The sequence below is a fragment of the Siniperca chuatsi genome, linkage group LG3 (genome assembly GCF_020085105.1).
Source record: "Siniperca chuatsi isolate FFG_IHB_CAS linkage group LG3, ASM2008510v1, whole genome shotgun sequence".
Classification (NCBI taxonomy): Eukaryota; Metazoa; Chordata; class Actinopteri; order Centrarchiformes; family Sinipercidae; genus Siniperca; species Siniperca chuatsi.
Genome location: NC_058044.1, coordinates 34,890,510 through 34,917,817, shown reverse-complemented (window position 1 = coordinate 34,917,817; position 27,308 = coordinate 34,890,510). Strand labels below are relative to the sequence as shown.

General features: G+C 39.8%; 2 protein-coding genes and 1 long non-coding RNA gene across 8 annotated transcripts; 2 read left to right on the top strand and 1 right to left on the bottom strand.

The window, feature by feature from the left end:
- Positions 1 to 155: 155 nt before the first annotated feature.
- LOC122873725 (ladderlectin-like) lies at positions 156 to 5,234 on the top strand. 3 transcript variants are annotated; one of them, XM_044190824.1, is made up of 8 exons: positions 156 to 310; positions 419 to 527; positions 3,301 to 3,348; positions 3,784 to 3,837; positions 3,984 to 4,075; positions 4,213 to 4,338; positions 4,519 to 4,618; positions 4,812 to 5,234. In XM_044190824.1, exons 2-8 carry the CDS (start codon positions 464 to 466, stop codon positions 4,883 to 4,885), a joined length of 558 nt encoding a protein of 185 aa, XP_044046759.1. In that variant the 5' UTR covers positions 156 to 310; positions 419 to 463; the 3' UTR covers positions 4,886 to 5,234. The 3 variants fall into 3 exon arrangements, with proteins under 3 accessions (XP_044046759.1, XP_044046758.1, XP_044046757.1); XM_044190823.1 differs by having other exon boundaries at positions 3,295 to 3,348; XM_044190822.1 differs by having other exon boundaries at positions 3,292 to 3,348.
- Positions 5,235 to 6,562: 1,328 nt separating this feature from the next.
- On the bottom strand, positions 6,563 to 11,441 carry LOC122873799. Its single transcript, XR_006377515.1, has 5 exons — positions 8,568 to 11,441; positions 8,018 to 8,068; positions 7,529 to 7,909; positions 7,235 to 7,335; positions 6,563 to 7,001 (listed from the first exon to the last, which is right to left on the bottom strand). It is a non-coding gene; the product is annotated as an uncharacterized LOC122873799 (long non-coding RNA).
- An 11,951-nt stretch (positions 11,442 to 23,392) lies between these two features.
- LOC122873183 (ladderlectin-like) lies at positions 23,393 to 26,964 on the top strand. Of its 4 annotated transcripts, none has more exons than XM_044189570.1 (10): positions 23,396 to 23,480; positions 23,575 to 23,644; positions 23,885 to 23,914; positions 24,003 to 24,047; positions 24,549 to 24,644; positions 24,930 to 24,962; positions 25,355 to 25,446; positions 25,891 to 26,016; positions 26,146 to 26,245; positions 26,675 to 26,964. In XM_044189570.1, exons 2-10 carry the CDS (start codon positions 23,596 to 23,598, stop codon positions 26,743 to 26,745), a joined length of 642 nt encoding a protein of 213 aa, XP_044045505.1. In that variant the 5' UTR covers positions 23,396 to 23,480; positions 23,575 to 23,595; the 3' UTR covers positions 26,746 to 26,964. The 4 variants fall into 4 exon arrangements, with proteins under 4 accessions (XP_044045507.1, XP_044045505.1, XP_044045508.1 ...); XM_044189571.1 differs by having other exon boundaries at positions 23,401 to 23,480; positions 24,564 to 24,644; XM_044189572.1 differs by lacking the exon at positions 24,930 to 24,962 and having other exon boundaries at positions 23,393 to 23,480.
- The last annotated feature ends 344 nt before the right edge of the window (positions 26,965 to 27,308 follow it).

Sequence of the window (27,308 nt, the reverse complement as noted above, 5' to 3'; positions counted from 1 at the left end):
AGTTTTTTGACTCTCCAACACAATGATTATTTTGTCTAAATTGTACTCTTGACACTATGTGAGCTGGCAGAAGTTTACTCTTCACTCATTAGCAAGGAAGTAATGAAAAAACAGTTTGTCTTCCTGCAACACAACTCAATACTGACGCAGGAGGCAAAGTCCAGAAGTTTTATTGTTAACTCTGTCACATGAAGGAGGTCAGTCAGTGTGGTTCAGTGTGTAAATAAAGAGCACAGACCCCCCTGTCATCACTGCATCACTGACCTGCCTGATACCTAAAAAACACTTCACGGGACTGCTGCTTCTCTGTGTAAGTCATGTTGCTTTTTTGTGTTAGTATATTTGTCTTACATTTTGTCTGTCTCTCTGTTCTCTTTCTTTTCTTTTCTGTATGTAATGCTTCCACTCATATTTGCAGATCTGTGAGCATCCATCTCCCACCAGACGTTTATTAGCTTTTGTCATGAAGACTCTACTGATCCTCTCTGTTATCCTCTGTGTTGCTCCGTCCATCAGGGCTGCAACAGGTGAGACAGAAAACTGATACATTCAAATACTTGTACTGTTTCAAGAATAACTGTGAAATGTAGATGATATACTGAAACATATTTATAAGAATAGAGATAATGAAAATATGGGTCATGGTCAAGGGATAAAATGAGGGTTTGGTACTAGTGTTAATTTTGTCAGCTATTTTTAGATTTAGTCTTGTCCTGAGATGAAAAGTCCATGGAATTTTACGTCATATTTAGTCAACCTCATTCTTTTTATTCTTAGTCGACTGAACATTGAACATTTAATAATGATAATAATAATAATAATAATAATAATAATAATAATAATAAAACATTATTTATAGAGCACTTATCAAAACAAAGTACAAAGTGCTTTACAGAGAGAGAAATAAAATACCACAGTGAATGATACAATATAAAATAAATAAAATACATAAAAACAATAAAATAAACAGACAGCTCAGGTAAGATCAGGATATGCTTTCTGATAAAAATGCGTTTATGTGGTCGAACCTCTTGTTCCTGGGTAAAAGCCTTGCAGCTGAGTTCTGTACAGTCTGTAGTCTAGTTTTAGTTGACAAAAATACTTGACGTTTTAGTCATCAAAAGATTAGTTGACAACATTTTGTGAACATTTTAGTCAAGTTTTAGTCAAGACCAAGATTAAGCATTTTAATCAAACTTCTGAAAACTGCTCAAATAAGATTTCATCCAATTGATTTTAGGCTAAAAGAAGTGGTACTGAAAATTAGCCATAAATGACAGGTGGTATGATTAAGTATGCAGCTTTACAGAGAGGGTGTCTGGTATGATGTTATTCATTTAACAAATACATCCATAAATGAAACATGTTCTGACTTGCATATTTATTTTGAACTAATACGTTTTAGCAAATGACTTCTGTAATTTTTTTATGCTTTAGTGGTAGTATCGTAGAAAAGGTTTCAGTCGTAGTCATCTGGACACTGTTTTCAGAATCAAGACGTTTCGGCTCCCATCCGGAAGTCATTCTCAATTGTGTAAAAATTGGACGGGAACTGGAAATTTAAGCTACTCTGAGTTACATAAGCCCTGCCCTCAGGAAGGAATCTGCCTGAGTATCTGTTAATAGCTAGTTTCACCTGAAACTGACCTAATAGTTTCAAGATGGCCCAGTAATCAGTAATCAGGCCTATTGTTTTCTGGCTGCATCTACTTCATCACTGTTAAGTGCCTGATTAGCATGTGATAGGCGTGACCAAGGTGATAATACACTCTGATAGACTTTGGTCTATCAGACCGTACATTTGACTTCTGATTAAATCTCAGACCACCATCTCTGTTCAAAGAGGGGTTCTCTTTCTTCACAAATATGGCTTCCTTGACGCCCCGTTCAAACCAACTCTTCTCTCTACTAAGAATCTTCACCTCACTGAACTATTAGGTCAGTTTCAGGTGAAACTAGCTATTAACAGATACTCAGGCAGATTCCCTCCCGAGGGAAGGGCTTATGTAACTCAGAGTAGCTTAAATTTCCAGTTCCCGTCCAATTTTTTCACAATTGAGAATGACTTCCGGATGGGAGCCGAAACGTCTTGATTCTGAAAACAGTGTCCAGATGACTACGACTGAAACCTTTTCTACGATAGAACACTCCTGGACGAATGAGGGACTACACCGTCTTTAGTGGTAGCGTTATAGACACTAACACTTACAATAGACTGTGTTATATTCAATGTTTATATTGGTTTGTATGCTACCAGTTACGCAACATTTTTGCATACAACACAAGCTAAGTACTAAACAGCTGACTAAACAGCATATTTTATCCAAGCCCGAAACTAATTTCCTACATAAAATGTGTGTTTTAATAACCTGTCGATGTCGCAAACAGGCTACATTCAAAACAGACTTACTATCAAATGTGTGTAGCAATTTTATTGTGTGTGCTTTAGCATGGATAACATTGTCTAACATTCCAAATTAAACAAACTTGTCTTAAGCAAGAGCTTATCCAATTTAGCTGGCCAGGCTACTGACTCGCATGCAAGCAGTGTCCTGTTGTTGTGTGATGCTAACAATACGTAATGTTACACCACTTCCCTTTGTTGCCTACTTGGCTTAAGTTAATATAAGTCGAAAAATTAACGTAATTAAATATCTTATAGTTAACGTTAGCTCAGTTTCTGTGTGGTGTGCCTTGAGGTGTCTCTTCAGGTTTATTCTACTTCCAGCTATTTTGTAGCCGCAGGGTTTCTCTACCAACAATAACATCACTACACACACTTTTTCTCTCTGCAAATTTTTTTTTTTTTGGGGCTTTTGCCTGAATTTGATAGGAACAGCTGAAGAGAGACAGGAAATGTGGGGGTGACATGCAGCAAAGGTGCTGCAGTACGGACTCAGCCTTGTACAGCCTCTACCAGGTGAGTACCCCGCAGCATTATAATTGAATTGGGTCCACATGTCGACCCTTTTTTTTCGACCAAGCCCCGCTGTTGCCATCATGTATTTTTCCCATCACATTGGCCGAGCTCCTACAGCTGTAGGGTGCAGCTAGCTCCAGACTTTAGCCCTGTTAGCAGTGTGCTGCTGGTGTGCTAAGTCACTGGGTAGATGATTCAGGCTTGCAGGAAGAGTGCAGCCATCCAATGACAAGAAGGAGATTTGAATTACGTGATTGTTTGAAAAAATCACTGTACAGGTTAGAACAGGAAATAGAATCTGTGAGGCATGGTCTTTGTTGCTGGAGTAGTACTTGTATAGTACATAACTTTTTAACTGTTCTTTCCCTGAGTTGGTCTAGCTGCGGCTGCTGCAGTACAACAGGAAGACAAACCTGCACCAAAACCAGGTCATTGGCACATTTCTAACTTTCTATGTTGAGTTAGATTACAGACCACTATGTGTCACCATGTATTTTTCTTAAACATCTTAACTTCAGCTGTTGTTGCTGTAACATGAAGCACCTTGTATCAACAGATCAGATGTTTCTCATTTTCTTAGTAAATCATTGCTGAAATGTGTGTGTGTAATATGTAGAAATAAACCAATCTGCTACTCTTCATCACCTGAAAGCTCATAAAGGTATCAACTACTGCTGCCATATTTAGGGATTCTTACAAGCTGCACAGTTAACTGATATGAAAATGATACAAACTAGACCTTTAAAATGTTTTCTATCTTTCTATCCAGCTATGTCTAAAGAGAAAATAATGCGTAATGACTTATATGTCACACAAAGAATTCATAAATCAGCTAACCAGACAGAGCTTATGTTGTTTTAAAGAGGTGGATGCTGACACTGCTGTTGCTGCTGGCAGAGCAGCTGTTCTATCTCAAGGTAAGAAAATCACACGACATACCTTTACAGTAACACATGAGGCTGCTTCTGGAGAATTAAAGCAAATTAATTTCTGTCCTGAGATAAAAAAGATCCATTTTGGTATTTATTTTAATTATTGTTATTGGTTTTTCTCATTGTTTCAGCTCGTTTTCATTTCTGCCTTGATGGTTGGTTTAGTTTCCGTGGTAACTGCTACTTCTTAGCCAACCATGCTGATACCTGGAGAAATGCTGAGGTAACAACATAATATTCATAAAGAAAGAAAATAGAAGGTTTGGAGCGCTTTCATAGCATTACTTGAATACAGTATTGTTTTGAAATAAAAAGTCCCCCTCCTTTACTCTCCTCTCCTCTCCTCGTCTTGTCCTGCAGAGCTTCTGTGCTGGCTTCGATGGCAGTCTGGCCTCAGTCCACAATATCTGGGAGTATAATTTCCTCCAGCGTATGGTCAAGACTGGTGGTCACACTTTCGCCTGGATTGGAGGTTACTACTTCCAGGTTTGTATTTTGAATCATTTTGTTTATAGAAAAGTGAAACAATTCTGGTGAAAATTCATCCAGTTTTTTTAATCAGAAATGTTCAAATCCTACACGAAGTTGCGTTAAACTAAAAGTGTACATGTAGAGACACTGAAACAAACTGTGAATGAAGGGGACTGTAATGGTGATTTCCTCCAGGGTGACTGGAGATGGGAAGATGGCTCAGTGTTTGGCTATCACAATTGGGAAACAGTGAGTTCCACTGACCATTACCAGTGCCTACTGCTCAACTCTCAAGGTATGAATAGAAAACCCATTCGCCGTCATCTGCTGGTCATGGTTAAAAAAAACATTTGAACATACAGTACAGCACAGAGACAGGACCATCAGGACCATCAGGCCTATTTGTACCATTAAACTTGATTGATGTAATTGTGTTGCCATAGCTGATGATGATGATGATGATGTTGATGAGGATAATGTTTTTGCAGAGTCCAAGGGCTGGTCCAATCATGGCTGCAGCATCCGCTTCCCATTCGTCTGTGAGCTGAGGTCAAACTGCTAGTCATCACAGTGTGTGTAGTGTTACTGCTGACTTGTACAGCTGCTGTTTGTTCTTTATAAGACTACATGTCACTGTCATGCTTATACATGCTGGACCAAAAGCATGCATATGTAACACCAATCTCAGCACAAATGAATCCACGTCAATATAAAGGGGGTTTTGTTGTTGTTGTTGTTGTTGTTTTGTTTTATATATATATATATATATATTGTTTTTTGCAAACAGCAGTTTGGAATGTAAGGCAGTTGTATAGGTTGTGGTTGGTGTTTGTATTTCTTTGCTAGTTTATCTGCCTAAAGAGTGTAATTGACTATCTATTCTTAAACAATTAAAAAAACCTTATTTGTGAGCTGTTGTCCTTCTTTAAATACAGGCTTGCATGTGTTACCCAGAGGCAAGTTCAATTATTATTAGTAGTAGTCGTCATAGTAGTAGTAGTAGTAGTACTGCTACACTGCTTGTCAGATGGCCTAACAGTGTCTGAAACCTCCTCCTGTGTCCAACCATTTTGTAACTTTAACTTTGGTCAGCTGGGTGGAGGTGAGAAAGTAGGCAGGGTTTGAACTTCTCTCTCAGCTCTCTGTTTTAATTTTTTACACAACTACTTCTGTCACTTTTCATATGAACAACAAAGTGTAACACTATGAATTTCTTCCAGGAGAGACTGTGCCGGTATCTCCATATTGCATTTCGACTTACACTCTTACTCTATGACTTACAGTGTGGCGGTTCAGAACAGATATTTATAGATATACAGTAGTTCTTTTTGAGCATACCAGCACCTTAAGTAGTAAGTACAATTGCATGGTCTGTATGCAGCTATACAAATATTTAAGAACTAATAATTGACAAGGTTCATTAACAGTATCTATAAGTCCCTTCTCAATAATGTATCAGCATCTATTATATATTCTTTGATTCAGTTATTTAGGAACTTGTTAACTATTAGTTACGGCCTGTCTTCCCCACTTGTTCTTTGGTACTGGAGCTGCTCAGGAGTTTGTGTACCTTTTTACTCAAAAATACCCAGCAAACAAACCAATCAGATCCCATAAAAATATCTTCAGTCAATACAGTGTGTCACCATGTTAAAAACTATAATACTATACTATAATAATATTTTTCCTTGATGGTTGATGGAGCTTTTACGCATTTCTTTAGCATTTGTATCAAACGTATTTTATGACACTGGTTGCTCACAGACCTCTCACTTGCTGTTGAGCAGTTGAAAGAGAGAGTATTTGGAGGTTAGCGGTGCATTCAGGAGACCCAACTAGCCACATGTTAGTGCAGGTTCCACCTTTTAACAAAATAGAGGTACCCAATGGAAGTAGAATTAGCATCATTGACATTAGTTGACCATGAAAGGAATGTTTTTGACCATGTATGGTCTGCTTATATACAGTAAATTGTATAGATTTTATGTGCAACAATGAACATTTACAGGTGTAGAAAACCTCCTTGGTCTATGCTACAACACCAAGCAGGTAACATTTGCTATCAAGTGTTGAGTTAAACTGAGTTTATAAGTTCATCTATAACTAAATGGAAGAATTACAATAGCATACAAAAAAGATTTTCTTGGAGATGTTGTGGATAGTATTCTATATTCTTCATTTCTACAAGACTTGAATGAAGCTGCTAATGTTGCTGTTAGCAAATACGGCATACGAATAATACAGTCCATCAAACATTATTTATTTATTTATTACATGTATTTTAATTTATAATAGAAATTAAATTTCAAAACTTGTATTCCAAAGTTAAAAAAGAAATCACCACTGGCCCTGTGTCCTCGTTACAAATCTGATTTTGTAGCAACAAGGAAGAAGCATTTTGTTCCATATGTACAGCATTAAATAATCAACAAGTCTGTCACTGTTAAAAGTTTAGATTTGAAAAGCACAGCACCAATACATTAAACTCCTGTGACAGGAGAGTCACAAAGCAAGGTTTGTATGCTAACACTTCTCCAAAATGTCCTCCATCACATTCCAAGGATTATGATTAAGATCAGTACACACAGCTGTATCCCAGGGTCAGGTTTAGCAGGTGTCAGTTCTCTTCATGCAAATGGATGGCCATCCATTATTGCAGTCATGACTGGACCAGCCAGCTGCAAGAGAAAATTCATTGTTGTGTTGAGATACACAAGCCTAATATTGCCTGTAATGATGATCATTCATGGGTTTACAAAACCTTTAAAAATCTAATAATTAAAGTATGTATCAAACTGAAAAATTTGCAGTGGTCAAGCTAAAAAGACATTTATCTTAATTCCAGAAGTATTATTAGCTAGCTAAATATAACTAAAGAGTTGAAGTGACAGATGGAAATGTTTTGTCTTACCCCTGGCATTAAGGTGGATGTACTGGTAGTGGCTGACAGTATTCTGTGAGCTCCAGTAGTCCAGTCTACTTGAAGGAGCTTTGGTCCACCCATCTCCAGCCCTGGACACAAGACACATGAGGTATAACAAGCAGAAGACTTTTATTGGACACTTCTGCCCACAACTTTCATATTTTTATGTTCATGTAGTCTAACCTGGATGGAAAATCATCTGTTATAGACGGTTTGATTGATAGATACAGTATGCTGACAGTGATTCATCTTCTTATTAAATATGTATGATGGTCTAATAACCTGGATGTAGAATCATCCCATCCAGGAGCCAGAGCTTCCTGATCTCCTAGTGAGCTCCTGGAGGAAATTGTAATCAAACACATGATGGACAGAAGGCTCCCAGACTGGCACAGTGAGCCTGGAAGGAGGCATACACACACACATACTCACACACACACACACACACACACAAATGTTGTGTTAATGTAATAAAATCTAGAATGAGTATTTTCATGTTAGTCAGTTTGTCAGATGAACAGCAGAGAAATACATTTTAAAAGGAACATTCTGACTGCAAGTGTATCTTTAAGTAAATCATTTAAATTACTGCAGCACTGCTCACATACAGATAGCAGCTGTTCTTGTATCTGATCCAACCAGAGGGACATGTGAAAAAACGACCTGCAGAAGAGAAAGGACCAGATCATAACTTGGACAGAAAAGAGATTTATTTGATTTTTTTATATTGGACAGACTCTATGTTCAATGTTTCATATAAAGACAATAAACCTTCAGAGGATGAAGCCATCTCTCCAGCAGAAAACATCTCAGACTCTTCCTCTGAAAAGAAAAACATTATGCTGTGTTAGCATTCACACTAACAAGAAGTATGGTGGATTATAAGTAGTGTGTGAATGTGCATAGCACATTAGGCACACTAGAGTCTCCAAAAGTAGACCGGGAGCCAGAGCCTTCAGTTATCAAGCTCCTCTCCTGTGGAATCAGATCCCAGTTTGTGTTCAGGAGGCAGACACCATCTCCACATTTAAGAGTAGGCTTAAGACTTTCCTCTTTGACAAAGCTTATAGTTAGGGCTGGCTTGGGTGAGTCCTGAACCATCCCTTAGTTATGCTGCTATAGGCTTAGACTGCCGGGAGACTTCCCATGATGCACCTCTCTCCTCTCTCCTTCTCTCCCTCTCCATCTGTATGCATTTTTATCCCATTACTGCATGTTACTAACTCAATATCTTCTCTCTCCTGTAGTTTTGTGCTTTCTCGTTTCTCTGTGAGTAATAATAATAATATGGAATAAGACAAAGAGACGGCAGGTGTCTTACCTGTCAGGTAAATGTGAGGTGTTCAGGTATCAGCTGAGTGATGCAGTGATGACAGGAGGCTGCCCTGGTCTTTATATACGCACACTTGAACAAGTCTAGATGTGAGTGTGTTTGTGGTCCTGTAATTTATCTCTCAAGGACACACTACTTAAATTTCTCCATGAGACCAATAAGCAAATACTGATATAAATAATACTGATATGACATTACTGATATGATAATATGATGCAACATTAATGTTAAGGATGTTTTCAGATCTGACAGCTTTCAACATGAAACATGAGGTGAACCATGTTATTGGCAAAAGGGCAAAATGACCAATGTATCATTAATTTCAAATGGAAATGCTGTCTCAGTAGAGCAAATGACAACTGTTCTTTTTCCAAAAAGATATCAACAATGCTGGGTGGCAGTTAACTGCAATTAACATTAACTATAAAACAAACATTTCTGCTCCATATTTTAATATACTGTATGTGAAAAACAGATACTGGATCAAAATACATGTTCCTATATGTAAACATATACAGCTAATATGTGTTCATACTGTATATGGCCATATATCAGATTCTAAAAGTCCTAATGCAGGAAAAAAAGTGGGTGAAAAATAATTGTGCGTGTGTCTGTGTGTGCATGTGCGTGTCCTTGGCTCCCATCAATAGTAAATTTTATAACAGCAACATGTCATGGTTCGGCTCCACCACCCATCCCTTTCCCAGTTGTTTTCCCATCCTGGTGTTTCCTGTTTGTCCTCTCTCCCGGACATATGTGTGCATATGTGTGTGTAAGTCTGGTCTTGGCACTCCACCTACTCACCTGCTGCTCACCCAGTAATCAAGCTCCTGCCACCTACTCACCCGCACACCTGGGACTCATCCATCATCAACCCTTGCAGTATAAAACCCCGGCTCTCCTCTCCAGTCTTCAGCAGATCGTTCAGTTTACCATGTGGTACAGACACCTTGGCCAAGCAATCACTGTCAGTAGTTTTGTGTATGAAGACTTTGATTTACCAGTATTTTCCCTGTGCTTCAGGTCCACACTCACCTGGGCCTTCTGCCTGCCTCATTCAGCCACACAGCCTGCTTACCAGTGTGCCTTGCTCAGCAACGTCACCTGCCTGCCTGTCTGCTCCAACCAGCAACTTCTCCATCTGTCTGCCAACGCAGCGGTGAAAACGTCAAATCTGCTCCCTCGAGTTCATTCATTACTTGGACATAGTGAAATAAACTATTGAACCTTTTAAGGATATCTGCCTGTGTTCTGCTTTTGGATCCAGATTTACACACTGCATACAACACAATGAGGAATTTCCTGCAGATTTTATCAGACATAAATGTTTGAATCTGCAAATGGTCATTCATGTCTCATTGAAATACATAAAGTGTTACGGTAAGTTGCAAAAGAATGAAAAGAGGAGAGACCATAGCAACCAAGAGATTAACCAAAAATTGTTGTCTTCATGTCGCATGAAACATTTCCATTGTATAATAACAAAAGACCAGACTCTTGTAATATATAAATATATATGTATAAATACAGCTGCAAACTACGGTTGTTTTAAAACCTTTATTTATTCAGGGAAGTTTCACTGAGAGGAAGCCTCTGTTTTGTAGGAATGCCCTGATCACATTCACACAGTTACACACATTCACATCTGGAAGCTGCCCAGTACAACAGTGATCTGCTGGTCACTAAGCAGCTCCACTAGTGCGGTTGAGGTTAAGGGCCTTTCTCAATGGTTCAAACCTCTTTGTACTCACCAGAAGGAAGAAGTTCAACTACCCAAAATTAAAGCTGCAAGCAGCAACAAGTGGGTTTCAGGCTTCACAAAGGTGAGCAAAGTCACTTCAGCTAGTTTAATTCTATTAAAAGGAGTGAGACCAAGCACACACTTGTTATATCAATATAATGTATGCAGTTTTTCAATAATTGCCCACACCTAATAATAATAATACTCCCCTTTCCTCCTTTCCACTAAAAGTTCAGGAAATCAGAGACATAAATGTCTTACAGTGATTGTGAGAATTCCTTCAAATAAGGTTTTATGAATTTTTAAGGTTTTATAGGGGTTATTTTAGTGGAGCACTGGAACACTAGAATGACTGGGAGGTGTTGGCTCCTCCTTCAGTGTATTTTGGTGCTGATTAGCCTTTTTTTTATGTTAACGCATACCGGTAATATAACCCTGTTTTTCATCTATCTGATGAGGGACATTGTTCATAATGAGGCAAATGAATCTCAGTGGGATTCTTCTGAACCTGGTGCTCTGTGTGTTTTTTGCATTTTGCATTTTCAGGAAGTGGATTAAGAAACTTTCACATTTTATATTAAAACCTTAATTTCTAACTTGGTCAAAGTGCGTGTAATATTAACATACCAATTTTACCAACTTCTTTAATGTAAGAAGTACAGGAGACATCTCTGCGCATGTATTGACGTTTGGTGTGCCCGCCAGAGGCTTCATCTTAAATCACCATAAATTGACATTTTAGCTAGTTTTTAAGCCACTTTTCTACGCTACACTTTTTTCCTGGCTATTGTTTTACCCATATGTTTTAACATGGTAAATGTTTTTAGTCATCGGACATATGGATCTTAAGTGATTTTAAGCTGGCTTTCAACTTTACATGATTTTACCGGACAGCCTCCACTGCTGCTACCTCAGCTAGGTTTGTTTTTAGCCCAGTGGCTAGGCTAGCCAGGCTAGTCACTTTTATTGAGGATTTTAAGCTTTGAGCACTTTTACGGACTAACTGCAAGCGTGATGGTTTAGTGTCAATCTTGCCACCTTACCGTCTCAAGGAGTTCTCTACTGTCACCTCGGCCCAGGCAAAACACCTTGCAGTCCTCAGCTCCTCTGGCTGCAGCAACCGGAATGCGACAATCCCATCTCACTCCCCTGACTGCTCCAGTACTGGACAATGATCACACTCTTCCGTGGCTCGTCTCCATCATCACTGGCACCCCAGAGCATGAAGCCATTTCAGCCAAACCTGAATGTTTGGTGGTTCATCGTGGGTGCAAAGCCCAAAGTAATGGCCATTTTTACTCCTTGCCGAGCCCCAGTGGATGCACGGTCACTCGTCGGCAGGGGTGGTGAGAAGGGCCCGGTGAGTTTGACTCCACGTCAACCGGAGCACTGGACTGTAGCCTGTGAGGACAGACATGGTGCAAAGCACCTGCCTCCCCCTCCTTCACATCGGGACCTCCCGCTGGCCAACAGGTTTGACATCCTGGATACGCAGGACTTTCCTCCACTGGAGGGACGCTCCCTTTTTCCAGCGGTCAAGTCTTCCTCCTCCACTCACAGCAAGTTATGGAAAGAGGCCGTGATCAGGAGAAGCTCTGGAGGTCTCATTCGTCCTGAGACGGCAGAGAACACTTCTGCTAAGAAGGACGTCGCCCCCTCGCCACAGCATTCCCCGGCCACAACTATCCCAGGGACAGCTGATGGAACTTGGCGGTCTCCACGATCATCGACTCTACCTCCTTTCATCCCCCCAACTACATTGATAGTTGGAGATTCAATAGTAAGGAATATCCGCTTTGTTAATGCAGTCACACACTGCTTTCCTGGAGCTACGACCCCCAACATCCTCGAAAACCTCCCCAGACTTCTGGCTGCACTCCCGACAACTATCACAAAAATCATAGTCCATGTGGGCACCAATGACACCGCCCGTCAGCAATCGGAGCTGATGAAAGCAGACTTCATCCACCTCTTTGACCTGCTCAACAGCACCGGAAAGCATTCTTTCATTTCGGGTCCAATTCCTACACTAGGTCATGGAATTGGCCGTCTTAGCAGGATCCTCAGCCTTCATACCTGGCTCCAGTCTGTCTGCAGCACGCATGACGTTGGTTTTAATCACAATTTTAACTTATTTTCGTTCCTCCTTGTTTGCACGAGATGGTCTTCACCCAAACAAGTCAGGTAGTCGCATGCTAGCGGCTAACCTGCAGCACGCTGTGCTGCCCTCCTCACGTAGTTGACTATTTACATCACCTGTTTCCCCTCGCTCTTCTTCTTTCTCTTCTCTGCCCACCAAAAACAGCCACGCACACTCTGCTGTCACTAACTCCCCCTTGTGGACTGATCATAGTGCTGCTATTTGGAGCCCGGATCCCTCTAGTGCTACTTCTTGTGGTAATTTCGGATAGGTCCTTAATACGAAACAGACACAGCCAACACAGCAATAATAATAATTTAATAAAGATCCAGGCTAGAACCCTACCTCCACTCTCAACCTCAAATCTGAACCAGCACAGACTATTTAAGATGGCTCTTCTCAATGTAAGATCCCTCTCTAACAAAACATTTATTTTAAATGATTTTATCTCTTCTACTGATTTAGATTTTATGTTCTTAACAGAATCCTGATTATGTCCTGGTGATCACAGTCAGCTGCCCTCCAGATTATGACTACTTTAGCTGCCCTAGGGTTTGTCATCGAGGTGGGGGCTTTGTTACTGTCTATAGGAAGCATTTCATGTGTGACCTCATAGCTTGCAATGATTTTTCCTCCTTTGAAGAGCTCATGTTTAAACTTGGTGGTCCCCTCCCAGTCATATATTATTTATCGCCCCCCCTAAACTAGCTGGCTCCTTCTTGTTGGAACTCCCTGAGATTTTATCCAGTCTTGTTTTAAATTATGATAGATATGATTTTAATATTCATGTTGATGACATGTTGAATGCCCTTGCTGCTGATTTTTTAAATATCACTAACTCTTTTAACTTTCAACAACATGTGTCTGGCCAAACTCATTCCTGTGGCCACACCATAGACCTAGTCTTTACTTTGGGCCTGAAAACTCCATCTGTGGAAATCAGGGACATGTTTGTGTCTGATCACCTATGCATTGTTTTTAACTGTGAATTAGAGGCTGCTAGTACTGTCTTATCCCACTCTAAGCCTCAAAATTCTGTAAACTGTTCAATTCTCCTGGCAGTGTGTTTCCCGATTCCTCCAACACCAACGATTTGGTTGTTTCTTTAACTACATGTGTTCTTCAACCTTAGATCTCATAGCTCCTCTGAAAAATAGACCAAACCCAAAGACTAGAAAACAGCCATGGTTAAATAACAGTATTCAAAGCTGTAAAAGGAAATGCAGAAGAGCAGAACGCAGATGGAAGAAATCAGGTCTCCAGGTCCACTTTGTGGCTATGAAAGAGTTAAATGGTAAATGGACTGTACTTACATAGCACCTTTCTAGTCTTTCTGACCACTCAAAGCGCTGCTTTAGTAGTCAGTTATTACTAGTTATTACTCCTTTATAATAGGATGGTGAAGGATGCAAGAACATGTCATTTCTCTGCACTTATTTCTGCCCATCAGCACAACCCTAGATTCCTATTTAAGACTGTGGATCAGTTAGTTAACCCAGCCTCTCCTTGTGCCCCTGCTGATTGGGATGCTGATTGTGAAAAGTTTCTTTTGCACTTTGCTAGTAAGGTGGAGTTAATAAGATCTGATATCACCCCCAATCCTGCCTTTTTAGATGTGGATCACCCGCTCAGGGATTCTTTGAGCAATTCTTCTGCTGTTACTCTGCCTGAACTCGCAGACATCATGTCTCTTATGAGAGTATCCTCCAGCCCTCTGGACAAAATCACAACTAAGTATTTATTGGAAGTTGTATGGATTGTATTGCCCACCTTTTGCTAATTATTAGACAGCTCACTGTCTACTGGCTGCATCCCAGATTACTTTAAAACTGCTTGTGTCCAGCCAGTCCAAATAAACCTGGGCTATCCCACCCTTCTGGATAACTATCGCCCAATCTCCAAACTGCCTTTTATTTCCAAGATTCTCGAAAAACTTGAATCTAAGCAGCTTCTTGCTGCTGTGGAAAACAATAATACCTTTGAAACGTTCCAATCTGGCTTTCGTCAACACCACAGCACTGAGACAGCCCTTCTCAAAGTCAATAATGACCTATTAATGAATGCAGATGCAGGCATGTGTTCAATTCTGGTGCTGCTGGACTTAAGTGCTGCCTTTGACACAATTGATCATGGCATTCTTTTAGATAGACTGAGGCACTGGGTGGGCATATCTGGCACTGCACTAGACTGGTTCTCATCTTATCTATCCAATAGGAAATTCCGTGTCAGCACTAATAACTTCATGTCATCCTTTTCCCATATCAAGTATGGTGTGCATCACGGTTCAATTCTGGGACCAATACTGTTCTCTTTATACATGCTTCCTTTGGGTGATGTCATCCGCAGATATGGTATTTGTTTTCATTGTTATGCGGATGACACACAGTTGTACCTCCCTGTCAATTCCCACTGACCTTAGTACGCTGAGTTTTCTGCAGGACTGCCTGTCTGACATAAAAAACTGGATGTCGATAAATTTTCTTCAGCCCTGAAGAAATTAGGTTGTCTGAGTCAGTTTCTTTGTTTAAGTCTCTTCTCCAAACACATTTTTATCTGGAAGCATATCCTGATTTTACCTGAACTGGCTGTTTATTTTATTGCTTTTGTGTATTTTATGTATTTTATTTCTTTATTTCATCATTCACTGTGGTATTTTATTTCTCTTGTTGTGAAGCACTTTGTGCTTTGTTTTGATAAGTGCTCTATAAATAAAGTTTTATTATTATTATTTTATTATTATACTGGAAGCCATGCACTCTTTATAACACTAAATCTTATCTGTTACCTCTTCTTGCTGTGTCAGCACTCTGCCCTGCTTTTCCCAACACTCCACACCCTTTAACTCACTATCATAAATCTGAATCGGAACCAAGAAACAACATAATATACCTTTTATCCGACCATATCACTCTGATAAGTGTAGTTCATAGTTAGTTTTACAATTAAAACAATGTATGATTCACTGCAGATTAAACAAACCATCAGTAAAGGCAGTGATCAGACTCACCTACAATATCAAAATACTGCTTACATGTTAACACATTAAAAATGTAACTTTATATATAACCACTTTTCCTCTTCTGTTTTCAAAACCACTGCACCAAACTCCTTTCTAAAACCTTTCAATTTTAAATGTGAACATTTTCCCAAGCTCAAGCTGAGCATAGCCTCTGAGAAAACGCTCTGACAAAAACTATCTAAAGACACCTTTCAAGCGTACAGAGAGTGAAAACTTAAAAGATTTTGGGGCAAGTATAATTTTAATTGTGCCTTGCTCAATTGCAAACATACCTCGAGAAAAATGAAACATGAGACTTTTACCAAACATTTAGGAGTTTTGTTAAATTCAGCTATCAGCCAAACAGCTCGTATTTTGTAGAAAAATCTAAACATTAACATTCATCTCCTTGCATAGAGAAAAATGGGGCAATGTAGAACATTTAACCAAAATCAGAGCAGATTATTATGATTTTATTTTGGTTTCAGGTAAAGGTAAAACCATAGACTGTATAAAAAGTGACGTCACCTGTAGGTTTCTGAAGAGCCAGTGTGAAGCTCAGGATGGTGGCTCAGGCCGACACCATCTTGGCTATGCCATACTTCGCTGGCTTGGCTAATTCAAATATGGGCAAAGACATGGCCCATGGGTGGAGCTGCCAAATGAAGCCTAGATGCTGAAACCAGCCACCTGTGATGGCACCCACCTGTCACTCAAAGTGGCCACGGCCTTAATTATGCATAACTTTAAGCCTTAATATCATTTAAATGGTTTATTAAAAAAATTCACCCCCTCGCAGTTGTCATGAACGGGGAAATAAGACCAAAACTGTTTTCTGTACCAGGCTGTAAACATGTTTATTTCTGCTGTGAAGTTGGGCATTTTAACATGGGGGTCTATGGCGATTGACTCTTTTGGAGCCAGCCTCAAGTGGCCATTTGAAGAACTGCAGTTTTTGGCAATTCTGCGTTGGCTTACTTTTTCATCCCCGGAGGTTGCCGCTCGGGTAAAACACAATCTTTGCAAACTAGCAGTGAGCAGCACACGAACATCACTTTGAAAAGTTATTTTCTAAGTCAGCTTCTTACTCTGAGTGATGATGAAATGAGTGATGGGTTCCTACATGAACACAGCATTTTGTGCCAAACTTAAAACAGGTTGGATTCTATTTCTGATTTCTGTTATTTTCTCTGTGCTCTTCTCACTGGTCAGAAGTGGGCGAGGCTTCAATTAGAAAAAGGTGATGTCACGTACTTCCGTGCACCAATCAGGATTTAGCAACATGTGAATCAGAGTTTAGCGTATTGATGTTTAGAATAAACAATTGACAAATGTAATACATTTTCTATAGTTCAATCTGAAAGTTGCGTGGAAGTAATATTACATCAGTATAAACAGTATGATCCATATGATCGAGGATTTTTAAACCTGCAACAAGCTCTTGCAGTTTTGACTGAGTCAGCAGCAGCTAACTAAAAAGACAAATATCTTAAACATTCAGGCTTAAAATGTACGTGCTGATTACTACTTTGTGGTGTTTTATTCAACATATTATTAATGATGCGTCATGTTTCACATATTGTAGATGTCCATACTGTCTATCCTCAGAGTCAGCAACTGTCAGTGCTTGTCAGTGGTCCAATCACATCTAAAGGATTCGATTTAAATCCCCCTCATAACCTAACCTCACCCACATATTCTGTGGACACAGGACAAAGTTAATGCTGATCTTGATCTGTTTCACTCTAAAATATGTCACATGACTGAAGATAAAGATGCTCTAACATGGTAAAAATGGAAAAACACTACACCACAATGACGTGCATTCTCAATGAGACAGACCAAATCCAACATATCAGAAACAACCGCATCAGTTCTTCAAATGCCTAAAGAAACCTATGTTTACGTTCAGCTGACAAAAACCTGTAGTGGCTGTGAGAATTAATCTTTCTGATCTTTTTCTAACTGTAACCAAGTAGTTTTTACACCTAAACCTCACCAAACTTTTCCAAGGAAAAAAACATAATTTAATACCCAAATCATGTTCTCAGGAGACTGGTGAAGTGGGTAAATTTCCACCAAAATATGGAAATAAAACCATGACATCAAGCTAGCAACCCAGTTCGTTCTATTTCACTGCAGGAACAGTAACATTCCCAGCAGCCATACATCAGTGTAGATGCCGACTCTACTTTAATCACATGCAATTCTTACACAAGAGTCTGTGTACTCATAAATGGCTGTAATCTCTGGAGAAACAAACAATAAAACTTTCCTTTCCTTATGATTGTATAAAGTAGGCGTCTTGCTTCCTTGATTGAGACAGTGATGTCAGGTGTTTCTCTTAGATAATCCACTGTTACAGGAACAATAAACAGACTTTTGACTTCTTTATTCCACTATGAGCCTTCAGATGTGGACACAGTTTCACATGTAACTACTGATGGTCAAAATTATGACCTTCATTCAAGGCCTCACCATTATGAAGAAATAGTTTGAATCCTGGAGAGCTATTTTCAATAACTGATCAATCACCATATTTGCTGAGTGTCTTTTCAATGCTTGAAGCTACACATTAACAGCCTGTTTTGTTTGAGTTGGTTAAGTATTTTCAACAAGCCAAAGAATAATCAGCACATGAACATTCAGTCAGTAAAATGCAAGAAAGACAAACAAGAACCCAGTTTCATAAGCAGTAACTATATTTGCTCAAGTACAAGTTATTTTATATTTTTCTTACTTTCAACATGAACGATCAAAACCAACCTATCCTACTAACAAATGTTGTGTGTGATATACCGGTAATGCTTTAGATTACAGCTCGCAATGTACAGCGTAATTACTCCTGAGTTAATCTGGTACAATCTTTTGTACCAGTACAGTACGTACCAATACATATATGTAGGTACTGGGGAAGAAGATATGCAGTTATGGTATAAGGGGGTAACAATTTGGGATCTTACAAAGAACTTATGCTGTAGTATTTTTTTAACTACTTGAAACCTATTCTATTATTACAGGGTATGTATGACCTACGCCACAATAATCTAGTTGTTTTAGGGAAGATGGAGTGATGACTTTTGCAATAAATCTGATTTTTTCAAAATGACCTTATTAACCACAAACAGGCAAGTTACATTGTTCCTTTATAATTTTGGAGTACTCCTATTGTGTTTGAAAAGGGTTTACACCCTTAGTGTTTGCAGGTCAAATTTGACCTGTGTTTGAATTGAATTAACAAGCACTGAAAAAAACACTAATTATCATCCAGTAAAATGTTTTATCTGCTAAGTAACTTCACAACATATATATATTTATATACTTTATACTTTGATATTTTATGTACCTTAGGACACATTTGTCTATTTTATTGCTTATGATGAACAGAACAGTTCTGGAAAATACAACAGCCAATTCTATTTGTTATAGTGTACCGCGCTCCTGGTCCTTATTCTGAGTTTTTATCTGAATTCTCAGAGTTTTTATCAAGTTTAGTCCTTAAAACAGATAAAGTGGTTATTGTAGGTGATTTCAATATTCATGTGGATGTTGAAAATGATACTGTACTATATGTAATATAGTACTATAGTACTGCGTTATTGCTCTATTGAACCATGTTTTCCTATAGCTCTCAGTAGCAACAACTTCATGCGCTTCTTTAATGATAAAATTTTAACTACTTGAGAAAACATTCATCAAGTCCTGCCTTTAACCAGTGCCAACTTGTCTTCAAACACAGGAACCTTGGAAACAGCTGTAGAGCCTGATGTGTTTTGGCTGCTTTGCTCCTGTCAACCTTCTTCAGCTGACTTCGACGATTAACTCATCTAAACCATCAACCTGTCTCTTAGACCCCATTCCAACTAGGCTGCTTAAAGATGTTTTACCCTTAATTAGCACTTCTTTACTGGATATGATCAATCTGTCTTTATTAACAGGCTATATACCACAATCCTTTAAAGTAGCTGTAATTAAACCAAATTAAAAAACCCACTCTACACTCTCCAATTATAGACCAATATCTAAGATCTTTGAGAAAGCTGTCGCCAATCAGTTGTGTGACTTTCTAAATAACAATAGTTTATTTGAGGATTTTCAGTCAGGGTTTAGAGTGCATCATAGCACAGAGACAGCACTGGTGAAAATTACAAATGACTTGTCTCTGTACTTGTCTTGTTAGATCTTAGTGCTGCGTTCGACACCATTGACCATCACATCCTATTACAGAGACTGGAACATGTAATTGGCATTAAAGGAACTGCACTAAGCTGGTTTAAATCCTATCTATCAGATCAATCTCAGTTTGTACATGTTAACGGTGAGTCCTCCGTGCACGCCAAAGTTAGTCACGGAGTTCCACAAGGTTCTGTGCTTGAACCGATTCTATTCACCTTATATATGCTTCCTCTAGGCAGTATTATTAGGAAGCACTCCATAAACTTTCATTGCTATGCAGATGATACCCAATTATATCTATCGATCAAGACAGATGAAACTAACCAGTTAACTAAACTTCAAACATGCCTTAAGGATATAAAGACCTGGATGACCTGCAACTTTCTGATGTTAAACTCTGACAAAACTGAAGTTATTGTACTTGGTCCCAAACACCTCTGAGACAAATTATCTAAAGATATATTTACTCTAGATGGCATTGCCCTGGCCTCCAGCAGCACCGTAAGGAACCTCAGAGTTATCTTTGATCAGGATTTGTCCTTTGACTCCCACATTGTATCTTAAAGATCTCATAATACCATATTATCAGACTAGAACACTGGGCTCCCAGTATGTAGGGTTACTTGTGGTTCCTAGAGTCTCCAAAAGTAGAATGGGAGCCAGAGCCTTCAGTTATCAAGCTCCTCTCCTGTGGAATCAGGTCCCAGTTTGGGTTTGGGAGGCAGACACCATCTCCACATTTAAGAGTAGGCTAAAGACTTTCCTCTTTGATAAAGCTTATAATTAGGGCTGGCTTGGGTGAGTCCTGAACCATCCTTTAGTTATGCTGCTATAGGCCTAGACTACCGGGAGACTTCACATGATGCACCTCTCTCCTTCTCTCCCTCTCCATCTGTATGCATTTTTATACCAGTACTTTATGTTACAAACTCAACATCTTCTCTCTCCTGTAGTTTTGTGCTTTCTCGTTTCTCTCCTCTCTCCTTCTGTCGCTTTCAGCAGGTATTTCTGTCTCCAGAGCTGCAGAGACTGGATCTGTGGTTGTGGGCCACCTGCTGCCCCCGTGTTCCTGCTCAACAACTGCTACTATGGTTGTTGTTATTGGCTCTGTTACTGATGCTGACATTATTCTTCCTATAGCTGTCATTCCTATTATTACTAATTTATTAATATTAACATTACAATTACTATTTTACTATATAAAAATGAATAAATAAATTCTACGTGGTCTTTACATTGTGCCCCCACCTCTCTCAAAACCTAACACGGCAGCGGCAGATGGCCGCCCATCATTGAGTCTGGTTCTGTCCAAGGTTTCTGCCCTCTTAAAGGAAGTTTTTCCTTGCCACTGTCGCCAAATGCTTGCTCATGGTGGGATTTGTTGGGTCTCTGTAATTAATATTATAAAGAGTATGGTCTAGACCTGCTCTATAGGAAAAGCACAATGCGATAACTTCTGTTATGAATTGGCGCTCTATAAATAAAATTGAAATGAATTGAATTGAACAGGCATATATATTATTAGACCATGGCCATGACTAATGATAATTACCCCAAATAATACCCAAAATAACTTGTTAGTATTTTCTTATCAGAATCAAAAATACTTTATTGATCCCAGAGGGGAAACTCTTTTGTTACAGCTGCTCACTATCACATCAGTGCACACAGGAATAGAAGATCTAAGCAACTCGAACTATAATACACTATAATACAGGCAAGATAAGTTAAGTACAAATTGGATATAAGTATACAATTAAAATAAGTATAAAGTACAAAGTGGATTTACTGGTTGATGATAAGTAGTACGGTATAATAATACAATGTAATAAAATAAGTAATAGTGCATGTACTGTCAAGTTAAGTGTAGCTTATTAAGATGATTATGAGACTGTGGATATTGCACAGCAGTAATAGAAGTATGAATAAATATCAATAAATAGGGAATTTTAAACTGAAAAGGGCATATTGCACAGCAGTATTAAACAGAGAATATTGCACAATTATTTCAAGTATTGCAGTGATGTTAATGGTCCAATGTCCAGTTTAATGACTTATGGTTACATAGACTAACACTTAGAGGGAGGAGTTAAAGAGTTTGATGGCCACAGGCTGGAATGACTTCCTGTGGTGCCCTGTGGTGCATTTTGGGAGGATGAGTCTTTCGCTGAAGGTACTCCTTTGTTTGACCAGCACGTCATGGAGTGAGTGGGAGACACTGTCCAAGATGGCGTGTAGTTTGGCCAGCATCCTCCACTCTGACACCACTGACAGCTCCACCCCCACAATGTCACTGGCCTTACGGATCAGTTTGTTGAGTGTGTTAGCGTCCTCTACCCTCAACCTGCTGCCCCAGCAAGCAACAGCATACAGGATAGTCAGGATAGCAGACTCATAAAACATCCTCAGTATTGTCTGGCAGATGTTGAAGGACCTCAGCCTCCACAGAAAATAGAGACGGCTCTGGCCCTTCCTGTAAAGAGCTCGAGTGTTCTTAGCCCAGTCCAGTTTATTGTCCATGTGTACTCCCAGGTACTTGTAGTCCTCTACAATGTCTACACTGACCCCTGGATGGAAACCGGGGTCACTGGTGCCTTGGCCCTTCTTACGTCTACAACCAGCTCCTTAGTCTTTGTTGCATTGAGCTGCAGATGGTTCTGTTCACACCTTGAGACAAAGTTACCCACCACAGTCCTGTCTCAACACCACTGCTGATACATCCCACCACAGCAGAGTCATTAGAAAACTTCTGAAGGTGTCAGGACTCTGTGTGGTAGCTGAAGTCTGTGGTGTAGATGTTGAAGAGGAAGGGAAAGAGGGCAGTCCCCTGAGGGGTCCCAGTGTTGCTGACCACGCTGTCCGACACACAGTGCTGCAGACGCACGTGCTGTGGTGTGGTTCAGCAGGAAGATGATGGCATCCTCAACTCCCAGCCGGGGCTGGTAGGCGAACTGAAGGGGGTCCAGGAGGGGTCTGACCATGGGCCACAGCTGTTCCAGCACCAGTCTCTCCAGGGTCTTCATTACATGGGCAGGTCAGTGCCACTGGTCTGTAGTCCTTGGAGCCACTGGGACGCAGCATCTTCAGCACAGGAACGAGGCAAGATGTCTTCCACAGAATAGGGACCCTTTTGAAGACTCAGGCTTAGGTTGAAGACATGCTGAAGGACTCCACATGGGGGGGGCACAGGCTTTTAGAACCCCGGGGCAAATGCCATCGGGGCCTGCAGCCTTGTTTGAGTGGAGTTTCATCAGCTGGGGGGGGTCGTCAGTCATGAGAGGGCCGTTAGCCTGAGAATCAGTTGAGGGGGGAGTAGGACTCTCCCAGGAAGATGGAGGAGGGGGGAACAGTGGACACTAACATAACACTGACAGCGGTCATTCCTCCTGCATGACTACGTTTACTTTTATATTTAGATCACATTTTGCTGCTGATACTTTTGTACTTTTACTCAAGTATAATTTTGAAAGCAGGACTTTTACTCGCACACAATAGAATTTTTTTAAATTGCAGTATTGTGCAGAACACACAGCTGACACACATGCTGTAATTCCATATCCTGACCAGTGTCATTTCTTTTAAACCATGAACCTGACCTGATCTGAAAACAACAACAAGGGAGTGGTTTGTGCAAACTGTTTACTGTTTTAGAGTTCAGGTTCAGATCTTTATGTGCATGCTGTAATCATCTTCCCGCACACAGGGCTGAGTCATAGACAACGTTCTGCCATCCACACGCCCACATGAACGTGACTCAGTGTGGTTCAGGTGTGTGTATATAAAGAGCACGGTAGCCTCCTGTCATCACTGCACCAACAACAACATCACCTCACATTTACCTGACGGGTAAGTCACCTGCTGTATTTCTTTTCATTCTATGGAGCTCATGGTTATGCTCTATCTCTGTATATTTATTGGCAGTTTTTTTTTGTCCACACAGAACAATCAGTTGATCATCACCATGAAGACGATCCTGGTCCTGTCCATTCTCCTCTGTGCTGCATTTGCAGGTCATATTCAACACACGGTTAGGGTTAGACCATTTATATAGAACACACACACTATCATCCATGTGCTCATGAGTCAGTCAGCAAGGCTCTACCATAGTGTGACACCCTGTGCACTCTGTTGTAAAGCTGTGTGTAGCAGTGCATGCAATATGTGCACACACACACATAGTATAAACAGAAAGGGACAGAAGAGTAACTAGTACACTACTGTTACTGACAGTTTCATGTTTCTCTCTGCAGCTCCAGCTGAAGACAAAGAGAAGGCTCCAGGTCAGTTTGGATGTCTTTGCTTTAATATACACACAGACAGTAAGACCTGCATCTGTCTGACACCATCATTAATGTGATTCATCCACAGAAGCAGCAGTGGAGGCCCCGAAGGAACAGATGGCTGCTGCACCTGGTTAGTGTCCTCTCTAAAGTGTGTTAAACAGCAGTCTGGGTGAAGAGACCAGGATATTAAAGAACAACTGATGCTCATTGGATTGATAAAGGAAGTTTAGGACTGTTGGCCAGCTCCCTTGTTTTGAGTTGTTTTGACTAGTCAATCTGTTTGTGGTTTGAAGGGAAAAATAATTCAAGATAAATTGTTGACAAACAGCAGTTTCAACAGCTTGTGTGGTTACCTTTTGAAGGACAAAACAGTACAACAAGAACTCAGCGTGGTACATAACAGCAGAGCCCCTGAGAAGTCATGGGCATCAGATTAGAGCTGGTGTTGCTGACTTGTGCTTGCTGAGATATAAGACCAACATTTGATACCGGTCCCTTTTAGGTTCAGTCAATTTGTGGGTTCTTTGTGTACAAAGTGACCTTTGCACACTAAAAGAAAAAAGTAACCATCACAATTTGAAATTCAATGTCAAAATATGGCACATGGGAAACTTGAGTGACTTCAGTGTAGCTGTTGATGTTTCAGAGATGGACAAGAAGATGATGATGATGGCGAAAGATGAGGAAGTATTTGTGCCAGAAGATTCTGTCCTGGTTCCCAGAAACGGTAATCAGAAAGGACTGGCTGCTCATAGTCAACTAAACACTGAAATACATATCTGAGTTATCAGTTATACTTTGTCAAGTAGTCCATAACTTTTCCACATATTGTGCTATAGATAAAAGTTCAATTAAAGAGATTTTTAAACAACAAATTTGCACACAATGAGAAGACTTAAGCTTATGTAACCAACACATATTGACACATTTTGATAATGCAAAGTAGTGCACATTTGGATAATATATGTATATATAACTATACAGTGTGTTGACTGTGTTTGTGTTTGTGCAGCACATGTGTTTGAGGAGGCAGCAGCACCTGAATGTAAGAGCCACATTATTGTTTTAATCTTTCCTTTATATTCCTTCATGAGTGAGGTCTTCATGGCAACAATAATGATACCACTGAAATTAAATGAACTCAAATAAACACCTCTCTCCAAATATCACAGATGTCACGTAGAAGTATAAGCATGATATGCTTAAACGACCATAGCAGTATTTTTGCATGTGTTAGGCTGTTAACTACAACCTGCCTAGTTTTTACTCCACTCCAACTATTCTCCAAAGTTTATCAGATACATTACAGACAGCTGTTTCAGCTGTAGGAGGCTGTAAAATGTGAGATTAGAAAGGACCTATTATCTGTGTATTTCAGTCAATGAAACTGCTCTGTTGAAGTAAACTCAATATTCTCTCTCTTCTTTCTCTCTGTAGCTCGTTTTAACTTCTGTCCAGACGGCTGGTTCAGCCACGGCTCTCGCTGCTTCACGTTCATAAACACTCCCATGTCCTGGTACAGTGCTGAGGTACTGCTACTGTAACACTTCTATGTTGCTATTGTGAGCCGTCAGTCCCATTAAGCTTGTACACACTGTGAACAATGCAGCTGAAGTTGTAGCTTTTCCTCTCATCTGATAGACTTTGTTATTCATTCAGTTAGGCTACTTTAGAACTTACCATCAACGCACATGATGAATGCAACATGATGTACAACACAGAGGCCAAAGCCTCTGGATGGTACCTGTTCATCTGTCATTTGCAGTCCATGAAAAGATGAGCTTTATGTTCACATCGAAGCTAAAGACAATTCTATTTGGAGGAAGAAAATGAAATGACACAACTATTTAGTTGTAAATGGTAAATGGACTGTACTTATTTAGCGCCTTTCTAGTCTTTCTGACTACTCAAAGCGCTTCAACTACATTGTTGTATAGCTACAAAGATTCCTCTGTGCTTCCTCTGTCCAACAGGAGCACTGTAACAACATGGGTGCCCACCTGGCCTCGGTCACCAACCCCAGAGAGTACAGCTTCCTCCAGAGGATCACACAGACAGCTGGTCAGAGCATTACATGGCTGGGAGGCTTCAACCTGCAGGTCTGGAGAAATACCACCTCAGTCAGTCCAGATCAAGCCCAGGACCTCTGGATTTGATGGACATGGATATGAGAGCAAATGAAGAAACTTAGACAATACTTCCTTACACTCGTGCTCTTTGTCTCTCAGGGCCGGTGGATGTGGATTGACCGTGAGGGTTTCTATTACACCAACTGGTACTCTCCGTCCTCTTCCAGCAGCTACCCCTGCATCTACCTACGCACCACCAGTAAGTCCACCTGTTTGCTTTGGCTGGCTAGCTACATCACCTAACCGTTAGCTTTTTCTATTTTCTCACAGGGAATATAACATGGTGAAAACATAGCTATAATCTTAGCTAATGTGTTAGCCACGTACATTTTATCTGAACTATCTGTGAAGGTGCTGCCTGGCTGTTTTGCTGAAGAGGGCAACATCAGACATTTATACATTTTTTGTCAAATTTGACAGTGATATTTGACAATTTTTTCCATGCCAGGTTATAATCTGTATGGCCGTCTCGAGTTTCACACGTAAACACGACCAAACTAGCAATGGTCGCATGCTCTCTGTCAAATTACAAGTCCAAATAAGAGTTACGTATGTAATTACAGTTTTTCACTCAAAAAATGGATTTAGTGTTAATGTTATTTTTTCTCTTTTTTAAATCAAATTTCAGATGGTTGGGGTAACACCCAGTGTGGCTCAACTTATCGCTTCATCTGCTCCAAGAGTCCATTCAGCTGTTAAAATCCATACTAAACATCAGGAGCCTTGGGATAGATCAGCTGGGACATTTTTCTGTTTAAAGCCAATTCATGAACTTTGTTGTGTGTCTTACAATTTTCCCTTGTATATTATTGAAAGAGTTAATTGATTAAGTGTTAAGTAACTTTTGTGTAAAACCATTTCTGTTTGTGATTGTTGCAGTAGGCTTCTTTTTCATAATAAAAACTTGTAGCAATGGGACAATGTGTGATCTTACTTTAAGAGCTTGGTTGAAAAGTGGTTGTTTAAGTCCAACTATAACTTAAGATGAAGATAACGGTCATTCAACTCAGAGTAACTTAAATCATTACAGAGTAAAGTAACTAACATCCCTGGTTCAGAAAGTACAATTCTGTGTTTACCAGGCTTGTTTCAAAGCAGTTCAAATAATGTACATCTCAGAACTAATGCTTTGATTAATGGTTTTGGTGCTATAAGCTGTGTATGCCCCCTTCCTGATTTCTTGTTTTTTGCATGCTTGTAACAATTAAATGTTTCAGATCATCAAACAAATTTAAATATTAGTCAAAGATAACACAAGTAAA